This window comes from Ictalurus furcatus, chromosome 24, assembly GCF_023375685.1.
Source record: "Ictalurus furcatus strain D&B chromosome 24, Billie_1.0, whole genome shotgun sequence".
NCBI classification, from domain to species: Eukaryota; Metazoa; Chordata; class Actinopteri; order Siluriformes; family Ictaluridae; genus Ictalurus; species Ictalurus furcatus.
Window position 1 is genome coordinate 7,853,517 of NC_071278.1, and position 14,070 is coordinate 7,867,586.

Here is a 14,070-nt window from a genome sequence, read left to right on the forward strand (position 1 = left end):
GTTACAAAACACATTCATATTAGAAAGTTCTTCTGCCTTCTAGAAGTATTCAATAGCCTATTTAATTGTATTATTATTATTTTGCGTTACTCATTGCTGTTTATCGGCACTAGCAGTAGAACCCTTTGACTATATAGTCTTTCTTTCTGCATGACTAAAGCAGCACACCAAATTAGTTTTTTTTTTAACCACAGAGAGACAAAATGGTAGCTATGGCAATAACTCAGAAGAAGATTTAATTGGCCAAGCTTCTCATCCTAAAGGGTAAGAGGAGAGACAAAGCTCAGAGGAAATGTAAATGAGATGGGAAATGCAAAGATTTTTAACCTTGTTTAATAATGCATCCAAACATTTAAATGCAAAAATGAAATGGAAGACAGCAGTTCTTACACATTTTATGCCTCAATATCTTACTATAAAGAGAATACAGGAAAAAAATACAATAAAAAATAGCATAATAAGCTATAAATATTTAGTGACCAGAACATTTTTGGAGAACTCTCATAGCTGAGCAGTGCTTGTTGTTTTTTATGTGAATGAACTTGTACAAACCTGTGCATGGATGGTTTAAACATCTGTGTGACATAAAAAGCCACCATTCTGCCTACTTGGTTTAAAAATGCAAAACAACAAACAAAAACAACACACACACACACACACACAGGAATGTTGCTTATGGGATTTTAAAGAGCAATACTGGATGAGCTTTACAGTGTTTGCTCTTTTCGGCTCATGAGGGATCGGTGGCTCCATCAACATGGAGCTCGATTAACTCTTAGCCACGTAATCCATCAAATCTCTCAGCAGAGCTGTCCTACTTCCTTCTAGCATTACTAGTTGAGAGACCAGCGCTGACAACACATGCTATTAATCACAAGCTGATAGATATGAACTGATTTGGTAATAAATATATCATTACATAGTCATGAGATGCATATGAGCTCTTTACCACACAGTGATGTAGTCATAGATGGGCTCCGTGCTGAGGACAGTGAAGTTGATGTAGATGCCATTGCCAGGGGGAACCCTCACGCTCCACACGCAGTCCTGGAAGTTCGGGTACTCAGCCGGGTGGCCGGGGGAAAAGATTGTGCCATTCATTGAAGTAATGTTTCCTCCACACAGTGCTTTAAGGGATTATAAATGACATTTCCTACATTAGTTAACTTTGAACTAATTAAAAAAACTGCTATTCTAGCACATCAGAGGTTTAACGATGATTTCATTTTGGAAGAGAAGTTAAAATACTGTTTATCACAAGCCAGAGGAAAGTTGCTTTTGCCATAACCATGCATGACATATTAAGAAACGAAATATCACTGAGATAATGATAAGAATCAATGCCTTAAGCTTATCTCTCATTCTCCCAGCCTATTGGCAATAATAGAAAAGCAACAAAATGCACATTTCACATTAGTTTTGAAATAAGATATATTGCATACAACTAAGGACATTCACTTTTCAAAATGCTTTTTTTTTTAACAGGCCTGAACCTTCTGAGGTTGGCGATGGACTGAAAGGAGATCTACAGGGATGCACAGGTGTAAAGGTGTTTTAAGCATTGTTACACATAACATATACAGTGATGTTATACTAAATGCCTTGCCAGAAAATATTTTTTATTCAATAAACTTTGGTTTGGAGTGTACTGTACCACGTGTGTGTGCAATTTGTACTGTGAGTGCACTAGGTGTACTGAATATCAAAAGAGCATGTGCTTAAAGAAATCATGACTACTCAGTAGACAACAGGTTCACAAACTGGGTCTATGCTTTTAGTATAAAGGGGTGTAACCTTGCCTGTAGTGTAACTGAACATCAAAAAAAGAAGATGGCAGTGTTGTAATTTAGTATCTTCAGTGAACGGAGTGTTATATTTTATCTTCAGGGAGGCAAGACATGTGGAAATACTCGTGTCTTAGTGGCTGACAGGTCTCAGGTTCTGCCAAACCCTAGCTCATACAGTCAGTCAGTGTAAGGGGGAAAATGGATATACGCCGATTTTTTTTTTCCAGTTAAATGGGTAAAACTGAAACACTAACATCCTCTTATGCTAAACAGGAAAAGAAAGTACAGTACAGTGAAAAAGTATTTGCCCCATCCCATCTTCTGTTTTTGTGTATATCTCACACTAAATAGTTTTAGATCTTCAAATGAAATACAATATAAATCAAGGGCAACCTGAGCAAAAACACAATACAGTTGCAAAAATTGTTTTTCAATTGAAGCAAAAAAAATGATCCAACACCTATCACTCATGGGAAAAACTAACTGCCCCCTTAAACTTAAAATATTGTTGTGCCACCTTCAGCAGAAATAACTGCAACCAAACGCTTCCAATAACTGGAGATCAGTCTTTCACTTACTTCTAGGACTAGGACTTACTCCTGTGCTCTTGGTCTTGCTGTATAATCCAGTTGCGCTTGAGTTTCAGCTTACAGACTGAAGACCGGACATTCTCTTTTAGGATTTTCTGGTAGAGAGCAGAATTCATGTTTCCCTCAATTACTGCCAGTTGCCCAGGCCCTGAAGCAGCGAAGCATCCCCAAATCATCACACTGCCTCCACCATGCTTGACCTTAGGTATGATGTTCTTTTTGTGGAATTCTGTGTTTGAGTTACGCCAGATATAATGGGACCCCTGTCTTCCAAACAGTTCCACTTTCGACTCATCATCCACAGAACATTCTCCCAAAAGGTTTGTTCATCATCAAGGTGTGTTTTGGCAAAATTCAGATGAGCCTTAATGTTCTTCTGGGTTAGCAGTGGTTTTCACATTGCCACTCTTACATGGATACCATTTTTGCCCAGTGTCTTTCTAATAGTGGAGCCATGAACAGTGACCTTTATTGATGCAAGAGAGTCCTGTAGGTCCTTTGTTGTGGTTCTTGGATCTTTTGTGACTTCCTGGATGAGTAGTTGCTGTGTTCTTGGAGGAATTTTGGAAGGTCAGCCACTTCTTGGAAGGTTCACTACTGTGCCGACTTTTTCCATTTGGAGATAACAGTTCTCACTGTGGGGTCCCAGAGCCTTTGAAATAGCTTTGTAACCCTTCCCAGACTGATGTATTTCAGTCACCTTCTTCCTCATCATTTCTGGAATTGCTTTCACCTTTGGCACAGTGTGTTACTGGGTAAGACCTTTTAACCAACTTCATGCTGAAAAAGTTCTATGTAAGTGTAGATTTTATGGAACAGGGTTTGCATTAATCAGGTCTGGTTGGGTCTAGTCCAGCTGAACCCTATTATGAATGCAGTTTCATAGATTTGGGGAACTAGTAGCTATGGGGGCAAATAAATTTTCACACAGGCCCAGTTGTTACTGAATAACTTTTTTACTTCAATAAATAACATTATCATTTAAAAACTGTATTTTGTGTATACTCAGGTTGCCTTTGTTTTATCTTAGATTTAGTTTTAATTTCTGAAACAATTTAGTATGAGATATACACAAAAACAGAAGGAACTTTTTCACAGCACTGTATGTACATGTCTATACAGTATCTCACAAAAGTGAGTACACCCCTCACATTTTTGTAAATATTTGATTATATCTTTTCATGTGACAACACTGAAGAAATGACACTTTGCTACAATGTAAAGTAGTGAGTGTACAGCTTGTGTAACAGTGTAAATTTGCTGTCCCTTCAAAATAACTCAACACACAGCCATTAATGTCTAAACTGCTGGCAACAAAAGTGAGTACACCCCTAAGTGAAAATGTCCAAATTGGGCCCAAAGTGTCAATATTTTGTGTGGCCACCAATATTTTCCAGCACTGCCTTAACCCTCTTGGGCATGGAGTTCACCAGAGCTTCACAGGTTGCCACTGGAGTCCTCTTCCACTCCTCCATGATGACATCACGGAGCTGGTGGATGTTAGAGACCTTGTGCTCCTCCACTTCCGTTTGAGGATGTCTCACAGATTCTCAGTACAGTTTAGTCCATCACCTTCACCCTCAGCTTCTTTAGCAAGGCAGTGGTCGTCTTGGAGGTGTGTTTTTTGATCGTTATCATGCTGGAATACTGCTCTGCGGCCCAGTCTCTGAAGGGAGGGGATCATACTCTGCTTCAGTATGTCACAGTACATGTTGGCATTCATGGTTCCCTCAGTGAAATGTAGCTCCCTAGTGCTGGCAGCACTCATGCAGCCCCAGACCATGACACTCCCACCACCATGTTTGACTGTAGGCAAGACACACTTGTCTTTGTACTCCTCACCTGGTTGCCGCCACACACGCTTGACACCATCTGAACAAAATAAGTTTATCTTGGTCTCATCAGACCACAGGACATGGTTCCAGTAATCCATGTCCTTAGTCTGCTTGTCTTCAGCAAACTGTTTGCGGGCTTTCTTGTGCATCATCTTTAGAAGAGGCTTCCTTCTGGGACGACAGCCATGCAGACCAATTTGATGCGGTGTGCGGCGTATGGTCTGAGCACTGACAGGCTGACCCCCCACCCCTTCAACCTCTGCAGCAATGCTGGCAGCACTCATACGTCTATTTCCCAAAGACAACATCTGGATATAATGCTGAGCATGTGCACTCAACTTCTTTGGTCGACCATGGCGAGGCCTGTTCTGAGTGGAACCTGTCCTGTTAAACCGTTGTATGGTCTTGGCCACCATGCTGCAGCTCAGTGTCAGGGTCTTGGCAATGTTCTTACAGCTTAGGCCATCTTTATGTAGAGCAACAATTCTTTTTTTCAGAGCCTCAGAGAGTTCTTTAGCATGAGGTGCCATGTTGAACTTCCAGTGACCAGTATGAGGGAGTGTGAGAGCGATGACACCAAATTTAACACACCTCCTCTCCACTCACACCTGAGACCTTGTAACACCAACAAGTCACATGACACTGGGGAAGGAAAATGGCTAACTGGGCCCAATTTGGACATTTTTACCTAGGGGTGTACTCACTTTTGTTGCCAGTAGTTTAGACATTAATGGCTGTATGTTGAGTTATTTTGAGGGGACAGCAAATTTACACTGTTACACAAGCTGCACACTCACTACTTTACATTGCAGCAAAGTGTCATTTCTTCAGTGTTGTCACATGAAAAGATATAATCAAATATTTACAAAAATGTGAGGGGTGTACTCACTTTTGTGAGATACTGTATGTGTTCCACGTTACTTGAACACAATATGAGCAGAGCATCAAGACATCTAAAGTACTTTGCATGGCACTGTAGCCAGCTAAACCCATACAGTGATAACTTAGTTGTGCCTCCCCTTGTCGAGCGATTGGTCTGGTAGTTCTGCAAACAGTGATAGCACCCTGTTTGTGGGACTTTTTGTCCTATTTTCACATTTTTTAAGCAATCAGCCCTCACATGAAAGAAAAAAGCATGGAAAAAGTCTATTTAGAAGTACACTTTAAAAAGCTTTTTGATGGAGAAGAATTGAGGTTCAAACCTGGGTGATTAAGAGTCCAGCTAACACCCCTGAATAGGCAAAGTCTACATGCATTAAAGAAAGACAAGCAGCCTAACAATATTATAGGCACCCTTGGTAAATATGAGCCAAAAAGTCTGTGTTTAACCTTTTGATATTTTGTTAAAAAAAAATCACAAAAATAGTCTGCTCTCATGGGTATCAAACAATTGCAAACACAACACAGATTTATATATATAAAAAAAACTTTGTTAAATATATGTGTGTCACAATTATTGGCACCCATATGATGATATGATATTTGAAATTTTTTTAGTACACTTGGGTGACTAGGAACAGGAAATTGTTCAACCATGACTTCTTGTTTCACAGGGGTATAAATATCAGGTAACACATAGGCCAATTTCCCTTAGACATCACAATGGGTAAGACCAAGGAATATAGCTGTGATGTGCAGCAAAAGGTTGTTGAGCTTCACAGAATGGGAAGTGGCTATAAGAAAATAGCACATGCATTGAAAATGTCCATTTCGACCATCAGGGCAATAATTAAGAAGTTCCAGTCAACTGGAAATGTTATGAATCAACCTGGAATTGGATGTGTGTCTATATCGTCTCAACACACTGTGAAGAGGATGGTTCAAATGGCCAAAAAATCTCCAAGGATCCCAGCTGGAGAACTGCAGAAGTTAGTTGTGTCTTGGGGTCAGAAAGTCTCCAAAACTACAATCCGAAGTCACCTACATCACCACAAGTTGTTTGGAAGGGTTTCAAGAAAAAATCCTCTATTCTCCTCCAAAAACAAACTTGAGCGTCTTCAGTTTGTCAGACACTACTGGAGCACCAAATGGGATCGGGTTCTATGGTCAGATGAAACCAAAATAGAGCTTTTTGGCAATAAACACCAGAGGTGATTTTGGCGCACACAGAAAGGTACAAAAGAAAAGTCCCTCCTGTCCATGGTTAAATAGGGTTGTGACTCTTTAATATTTTGGGGCTGTTTTTCTGCCAGAGGACCTGGACATTTTGTTAGGATACATGTGATCATGGGCTCTATCAAATATCAACAGATATAAAATGAAAACCTGACTACCTCTGTCAGAAAGCTTAAAATGGGCCTGGTTGGATCTTCCAACAGGACAATGATCCAAAACATACATCAAAATCAACAAGTCCTGCCATGGCCATCCCAGTCCCCTGACTTGAACCCTATAGAAAACCTGTGGGGTGAACTGAAGAGGAGAGTCCACCAGCATGTACCTCGAAATTTGAAGGAGAAGATTCTGTATGAAGGAACGGTCTCAGATCTTTTGCCATGTATTCTCCAACCTCATCAGGCATTATAGGAGAAGACTCTGTGCTACCTCCCTTTGCCAAGATAACAGCTCTAAGTATTGACTAAAAGGGTGCCAATAATTGTTGCACACATATATAATTTTTTTTTTTGGATAAACCTGTGCTGTGTTTGCAATTGTTTGATATCCATGAGAGCAGAGTAGTTTTGTGAATTGTTTGAACAAAAGATCAAAAAGTTAAACAATAAAGACATTTTTTCACAGCCTTCTTTGCTCATATTTACCAAGGGTGCCAATATTAGTGGAGGGCACTGTATAACTTAAAAAACAAGTCGAATATAAATAATGTTAACTTGGACCTAATTGATTCTGTCAGTGGAAATGTTCATGAATAAAAAGCTCCAATGTCTCCAATAAATAACCAGAATATTACTGTATAACTTTAAATAATGAGCCCCATGTTTAAACAGTTGAATTACATTCATAAAGTAACTCTGTACTGAGTGGTCGTGTGGAATTAAATTTCACAGTCAAAGAGGTCCCTGGCTACAAAGTTTGAGGATATAAAATGCAAACTGTATAGACTAATAACTACAGACTGATAATGTTAACTTGACTGTGGCTGTATCTACTCCAGTGAAATGTTATTTCATTTGAATATTTTTTCTTTTATTAAAACTGTTGCCATTAACTAAGTTATGTTGAATAATCTTGAAAGTAGAGAATGGTGCAGAATTCTCAGCACCCCCCACTACCTGCTAGTGGGCTAGAGAACTTTATTTACAATTTTAAGATTTGAAGTGTCAGCATGAACTGGTCACCTTCACAGCGTGGCACAGGGAAGTTCCAGTTGCGACTTGTGCCATGAAGGCAGGTGAGAGAGGTCTCTCCAATTAGGGAATAACCTGGCAGGCATTCGAACGACACTGTCATCCCGACACTAAAGTCACTGCCAATCACGATGCCATTCCTGAAGGGTCGTGGGTCGGGACAGCTCTGAAGCTGGTAGGCTGAAGACCAGAAAACAGCAACATAGTGAGCCTACAAGGTACTGTATGCTCATTATGTACAATAATGAGTGTACAATATACCTGACATTAGTGTACAATATACCTGACAACACTTTCCAGGCATGCAAATGTACAAAAGTAAGAATAGTATCATTTTTTCCCCCCCAAACCAATAAAACTTTCATAAATGTTTCATAATCGTCCATTCAAAGAAAACAGCATGTTAGACACAATAGTTAAGAAAAAAAATATTTTACATTATCCTTTGTGAGTGCAAGCATGTAAAACTGAGGAAAGCTAGAATGTGTCCTAATTACAACCAGTATAAGTTAGGCATAAAACAACATAAAATGTGAGTTTCCAATATCTAGAGCACAACATTTCCCTTATAAGTCACGAGCAAGCTTCATTTGATCTTATCCCAAGAAGTGTCCTAGTTCACATAGAGCCATATTGAGCGCATGTAGTAAGCAATCTGCAAATCTGCACACACTGCTAATGAATCCTATGGACATTTCTATGGATATGTTGCATGTCCAATAGTTATTAGCTATTTGGACTTTGATGAGTACCTGTACATAGCATGTTCTTTATGTTAGGGTACTACTAGATGCTTTTTTGGTCTCCTTATACAGTAATCTTCCAATTCTAATTTCTATAATTTGTATAAGCCTAAATTAGATTTTTTTTGTCTCCTGCTATTTATACTAAAGGGAGTGGCACTGAGAAAACTGAAAAACACCAGTTGCCTCAAGAAAAACCTGGCAACCTCAAAACGCAAACCTGCAGAAAAGTAATTTCAATATCTTGAAATCCCTCAGCCAGAAAATCAAACTCAGTGAGTCACTAGAATCTAAATACAGAGAACTTTCTTTTGCATATATATTGATGCACCTTTTGGCCAATTCTGAATATATGTACACATACACATTTGTTCATACTTAAGATGTAAACATGTAGTTTAAAGGTTTAAACAAACAAGACATGATGGCCTGCTGATCACAGTGATTAGAATATAGTGAATGATTAGAATGATTAGAAAACTCCACACGTACAAAGTGCATGCTGTGGAAAAGGTCAGCTTTATTAATAGAGACTGTTACATCAACATTTCACTTGTTGGTTTAATCTCTTTGATTAAGTTAGTGTAATTTATTTGGACAAATGCAACATGATTAACTACTGTGATAAAATGTTTACTAACTTAACCATTTCATGTAAACATTCCCTGTAAAGCCTGGAATTCATGTTTTGGAGAGTAAAGTAAAGGTGAGCTCACCCTGGTATGTAATGTGGAATCCAGGCTTGTTCTGTGAATAATCACTATGGAAGAAGAAGCTTGTCTCATGGGTGGTGCTGAACAGAGATTCTGGCACCTGAGGCCCACTGAACCTGTCAATCACGGCACTTGTCTCTGCTGTCCCACTTCGGATTTCCAGATAGTCATGGATAGCCTCGGTGGAGAAGTTAAAAAACTGCAGGTGGATTCCTAATCGAATACATTTTAAAATTACAAGCTGCTCAGTAATAACACAGCTAATCCTGCACAAAATCTCTACTAAAGTCTATTCTAAAGCCGATTAAACTTTTGTAGTTGATTTGATCTCATTTAATTTCCTCACAATTAACTTTTGTTAGACCAGAATGCTTCAAGTTGCATAAAGGTGCATTTCAACTATTCAATTTGTTTGTCATTCCTCTTCATTAACTAATTATCCTGGTCAGGGCTGTGGTGGATCCGGAGCCTATCCCATGGAGGAAACCCACATGGATGATGTGACGAACCTGTGAAACGCCACACAGACAGTAACCTGAGCTCAGGATCTAACTGAAGATTCTGGCGGCATCAACAATTTTCACCCATATTACCAATTCCTGTTCTATAGTTCGGCCTTCGTCTGTTTTAGTCTGTGGGCTAACCATCCATCCATCCATCTTCCATACCACTTATCCATCTTATCAATCTCCTATGTTAACTTACTATTGAACTTGGATACAGATAAAGTTAAAGCAGACAAGTTAAACAATATAACAGCGCTGGGGAGATAAAATTAGCTTGTCTAACTACTTACTGTAACTGGCAACATTAGCACAGTACTGTGTTTAGATAGCCAACTATCTTAGCTACTATAAACGACAAGCCAATACTCTTAAGCATATACACTTCCAGTTTAGGGGGAAAGAATTAGCAGTAGTGTGTGGCCAGTGTGTGTCGGTGGAAATATACATTCTCATAAAATACATTTCTGTAATGGTCATTTAGCCATACCAAAGCCAATGGGTAAGGTGACAGTCCAGGTGCAGTCAAGACCACTGGGGTAATTTCCAGGATATCCAGGGCTCAGGATCACACCGCTCATTTCAGTCAGGGATCCTCCACACTGAGCTGTAGAGAAGCCAGTACAAACTCATTTTACAAACACAACTCATCAATATCATGCTGTTTTATAATGGGATTGGTTAATTTTTAATTTCTAGTGTCCATGAACTGTCTTATTTAATGGTTGACTCACACTTGCTAGTCATAAAAGAAGCTATTTATCCAGTAGGACTCTTGGAAAAGTTCTTGTTCATTTATCAGGATATAAATTCTACTCCTCTCACCCTTAGAACCATGCTTTACTCAGTTCTGGAGCTGGAGTAACCTGGAGTTCTAAAGAAATGAGTGATAGGAAATCTAGGATTGTCCATATCCTGGCCCAGCACATGCAGTTTCCATCACATAAAGCTACCAGTGAAGTGTGCCAATATGCTGATGAAAATATAGAGGTTTGAGTGCAAACTGCCAGACTAAAACACAACCAAAACATAAGGGGCTTAGCATTTTCTGTGGCTGAATCTCAAACGGCGTTCCACTGTGCATAGAGTGCACTAGGCAGAGTGTACATTACTGCACCATATGGTGGGAGGACACTATGTGGATTGGGATCCATTTGAGATTCTGTTTAATTTAAAGACGGCAGATTTTAGTTGTATCACAGGAAAGAAGTATAAAATCAAGCTCAATTCTGACTGTGGGTAAATGAATAAAAACACATCTGAAACAACAAATTGTATTATACAGTTTTGAGGGTGCTTCTTAAATTGCACGAAAAGGAAGAAGGATCACTTTGACACTTTTATTCGGCTCATGTGGTACTTGGGCAGGAAGGGTGACAGAATTCAGCATGGCTACTTAAGCACAGCAGGGTGGTGGAAATAGAAACCGAATGCAGGGTAATGCAGGTTCATTTACAGAACAGAGCTGTGCACACTGTCTGGTGGAAAATAATAAGACTGATGCCTAATTGTTGCTGATTCACAAAGCAAAGAACACACACTTCTGAATCATTAGACAACAGCACCTCAAAGAGGCCTGTCTGGCCTCAAACAGAACAACACATTCATTACAGTGATAAATCAGTTGCCTCTTGTTTTGACATAACCCTTCCTTTCTTCATACCTTTCTTATTCCTAATGTTAAACAGGAGAGAACCTGCAGTACAAAAGGCTGCAAGAAGAAACAAAAAGCACAACCTGATTGAATTCTGATCCCAATTACTTACTTTCTTTTTTAAATAAGCACCTGGGAGAACCAACTATCGGCATGGTCTGGTTTGTGACAGTGAAGGATTTATCCAATAGGAAAGCAGTGAAATGTTTAAGGAATGATTAAATGGCATTTCCTACTGAAATAAAGGGTGCATCCGAGCTTAAAAGTTCCATCTGATAAGGCTAACTGTGGCAAAACATGAGTTGTGTGTGTGTGTGTGTGTGTGTGTGTGTGCACATTTCAGTAATGGAAGAATGCCTTCAAAAGGTTAGAAGCAACAAAGATTCACAGAGGGTAAAGTACAAAGCGCATTTCACATTACTGAGGGACAGAGAGGTTTTCCTTGATCAGTAACAAACCAACGTGCATTGAAACATGTTACTGCAAAACAGAAAAGATAAAGATAAACAAGGTCTCCCTTGATCAGTAACAAACCTTTCAAGAACATAAACTTGGCCCTGAGCAGAGTGTGAACTGCTGTCACAGGTATCTCCGGACGTCCAGGTGGAAAGCCCTAGAAACTAAGGAAGGCTTCATGCAGAAATGGTCTGAGAATGAAAACTCAGGTACAAACAATTTTATGGTATTGACCCTACAGATTTTGTTGGATTTGTGGATAAAAATTGTTTCAGGGGATAGCTTCAGCCTCAGATGGTCCACCCACTGGCCACTGAGCATCTGATATTCTTTGTACACTTTTCTGGCCACAAGCTTCCGAATCTTGTTCTCCACACTTCTGTGTCTATGCATTTCTGAACTTTTGAACACTGCAATACTATGAGATTTAGCTTGATACTGTCACGGGATTAAAAAACGTTTACAGAATCCCATCTTTAAGATATTAAAGCCTTTTTTAAAAGGAGTTAGTGGTGAATGAACAAGATTGCCTTGCATGTTTACCGATGCGATATGGAAAAAGGTCTATGGTTGGTCATCTGTCAGTCAAATTGCCTCTTTCTCTGAAAGTAGGTGGTTCTTGGCTGGTACACAATGTACCAGACTCTCTAGCTAATTCTACAGGTCTGGCTTGTGAGGCTAGCCAGGGGGCTTCACTGGTGCTTGTGGTGTGACTACTTGTAGTCTTTACCAGTCAAGCTTTGAGTGGACGTTTACAGTTTGAGACAGGGGAAAATAATATAGACAACTACCTGGTGTGCATAGTCATGTGTCTGCTTTGAGTATTGCAAATTACCAGTGAAAGACACCCTCTATTTGGTGTCTTGCCGAGAACACATAATGATGCCTACACTCGTGCTTGTTTTGCACGTCTTGTTTTGATGTGTTTGTTCTGGGACCCTTATACTGCACAAATCCAATAAAGTAAATGAGATCAATCTAATTATTTTTATTTAGCTCTTTGTGTTAATGCTCCGCTCTATCACATTGCAAATCAGTGAGTAAAGCTGTCACGACACCAGCTCAGCTCCCCTGCACATTCAAACTGCTGCAGCTGTCACTGATCATTTGCTCATTTTTAGTTCTCTCTCCATAAATGTTTACTCTAATCTCTAAAAAAAAAAACCCCTACTTTTCTCTCACCATCTGCTTATCAAATGGCCATTTTCACTTGTATCATGTTGATTGTTCTAATTAATTTAGATACATCTAATTTTGTTGCCTGGAAACCTAAGATTGGACTACATTACACTGACAGATGAGATTGTCTGCTGAAAATCACCTCCATTTTATCAGCTTCTGGTCTTAAAAAAATGGTTTCACTCCCGTTTTTTCCTGAAAACTTGTTAATGCTGAAAAGTACATAACTATAAAGCAGAATGCTTTTCAGTGTTTTTGGGATTTAGTTTCTCTGGCCTCAACTTGAATTTAAACCTACACTGAGAGAATACAAAAGGATAACCTCTCACATGGAGCGCTCGGTCAATTTAACACATCCAAGTGTAATATTAACTTCATTATTTGTATCAACGAAACCCATTCTGTACAACCCAGCCAGCCACTTATAAATAAATGTGCTTTATTTTGTGGTATTATATTTATTCATATTCACTCAAGCTCAGGGATGTGTTGTGCCTTATCTGAACTGAACAGAAAGCGCTCGGAAATTAGTGTTAAAAAAAGTGATATTGTGGGTTTTGGGAGCGCTTTCATGAAAGATGTGAGTAAGCAGATGGACGGTTAATTATTCAGACTTCATTTTCATGATTTTCAGCTTGGCTAGAGGTAAAACAGTAGGAAGAATAAAGCTTTGAGCTGGAGATTCTCTTATAAGGATTTTAGAAACGTACAGAAATAACCAATATGCATTTGGATGCTGTGGAAGCGGGGGCGTGGACAAGCGCCGATTTGTGAATGGAGGGCGGAGCCGAAGAAGGCGAGTGGTAAGGAGGGCACACCTGTGGGGAATTTTTGCTAATGAATATTTTCAGTGAGACGAGGCAAGGATAAAAGAGGGAGGGACACGCGCAGAGAGAGAGAGAGAGAGAGAGAGAGAGAGAGAGAGAGAAAGAAAACGACGCCAAGTGCGGGCTTAGTGTGTGTGTACATTGGGGGAAATAAGTATTGAAAGTGTCAACATTTTTTTCAGTAAATATATTTCCAATGAGGCTATTCACATGAAATTTTCACCAGAAATCAGTATTAACTCAAGAAATCTGGAAGTATAAAGAATTCACAACATTTAAGTCCATAAATAAAGTTATGTGTAATAAAGTGGAATGACACAAGAAAAAAGTATTGAACACACTAAGAAAAATCAGTTCTCCAAGGCAAGGTAAGGCAAGGAACCAGCTGAAATCCGTAAGTAATTATACCCCCTTTCTGTGAAAATTAATATCAGCTGGGTTAGTAAATTGATGGTATATAAAAAGGCTTTTCGTTACA

The 14,070-nt window shown here is 39.3% G+C and overlaps 1 protein-coding gene across 1 annotated transcript in view; it reads right to left on the reverse strand.

The window, feature by feature from the left end:
• The window catches only part of csmd3b (CUB and Sushi multiple domains 3b), a 321,277-nt gene that overhangs the window by 89,743 nt on the left and 217,464 nt on the right, over nt 1–14,070 (reverse strand). The window contains exons 36-39 of the mRNA XM_053613516.1: nt 9,967–10,083; nt 8,977–9,186; nt 7,509–7,697; nt 950–1,127 (exon numbers count right to left, since the gene is read on the reverse strand). Of these exons, the coding sequence (XP_053469491.1) occupies nt 950–1,127; nt 7,509–7,697; nt 8,977–9,186; nt 9,967–10,083 (694 nt within the window). The remainder of the gene's footprint in view (nt 1–949; nt 1,128–7,508; nt 7,698–8,976; nt 9,187–9,966; nt 10,084–14,070) is intronic.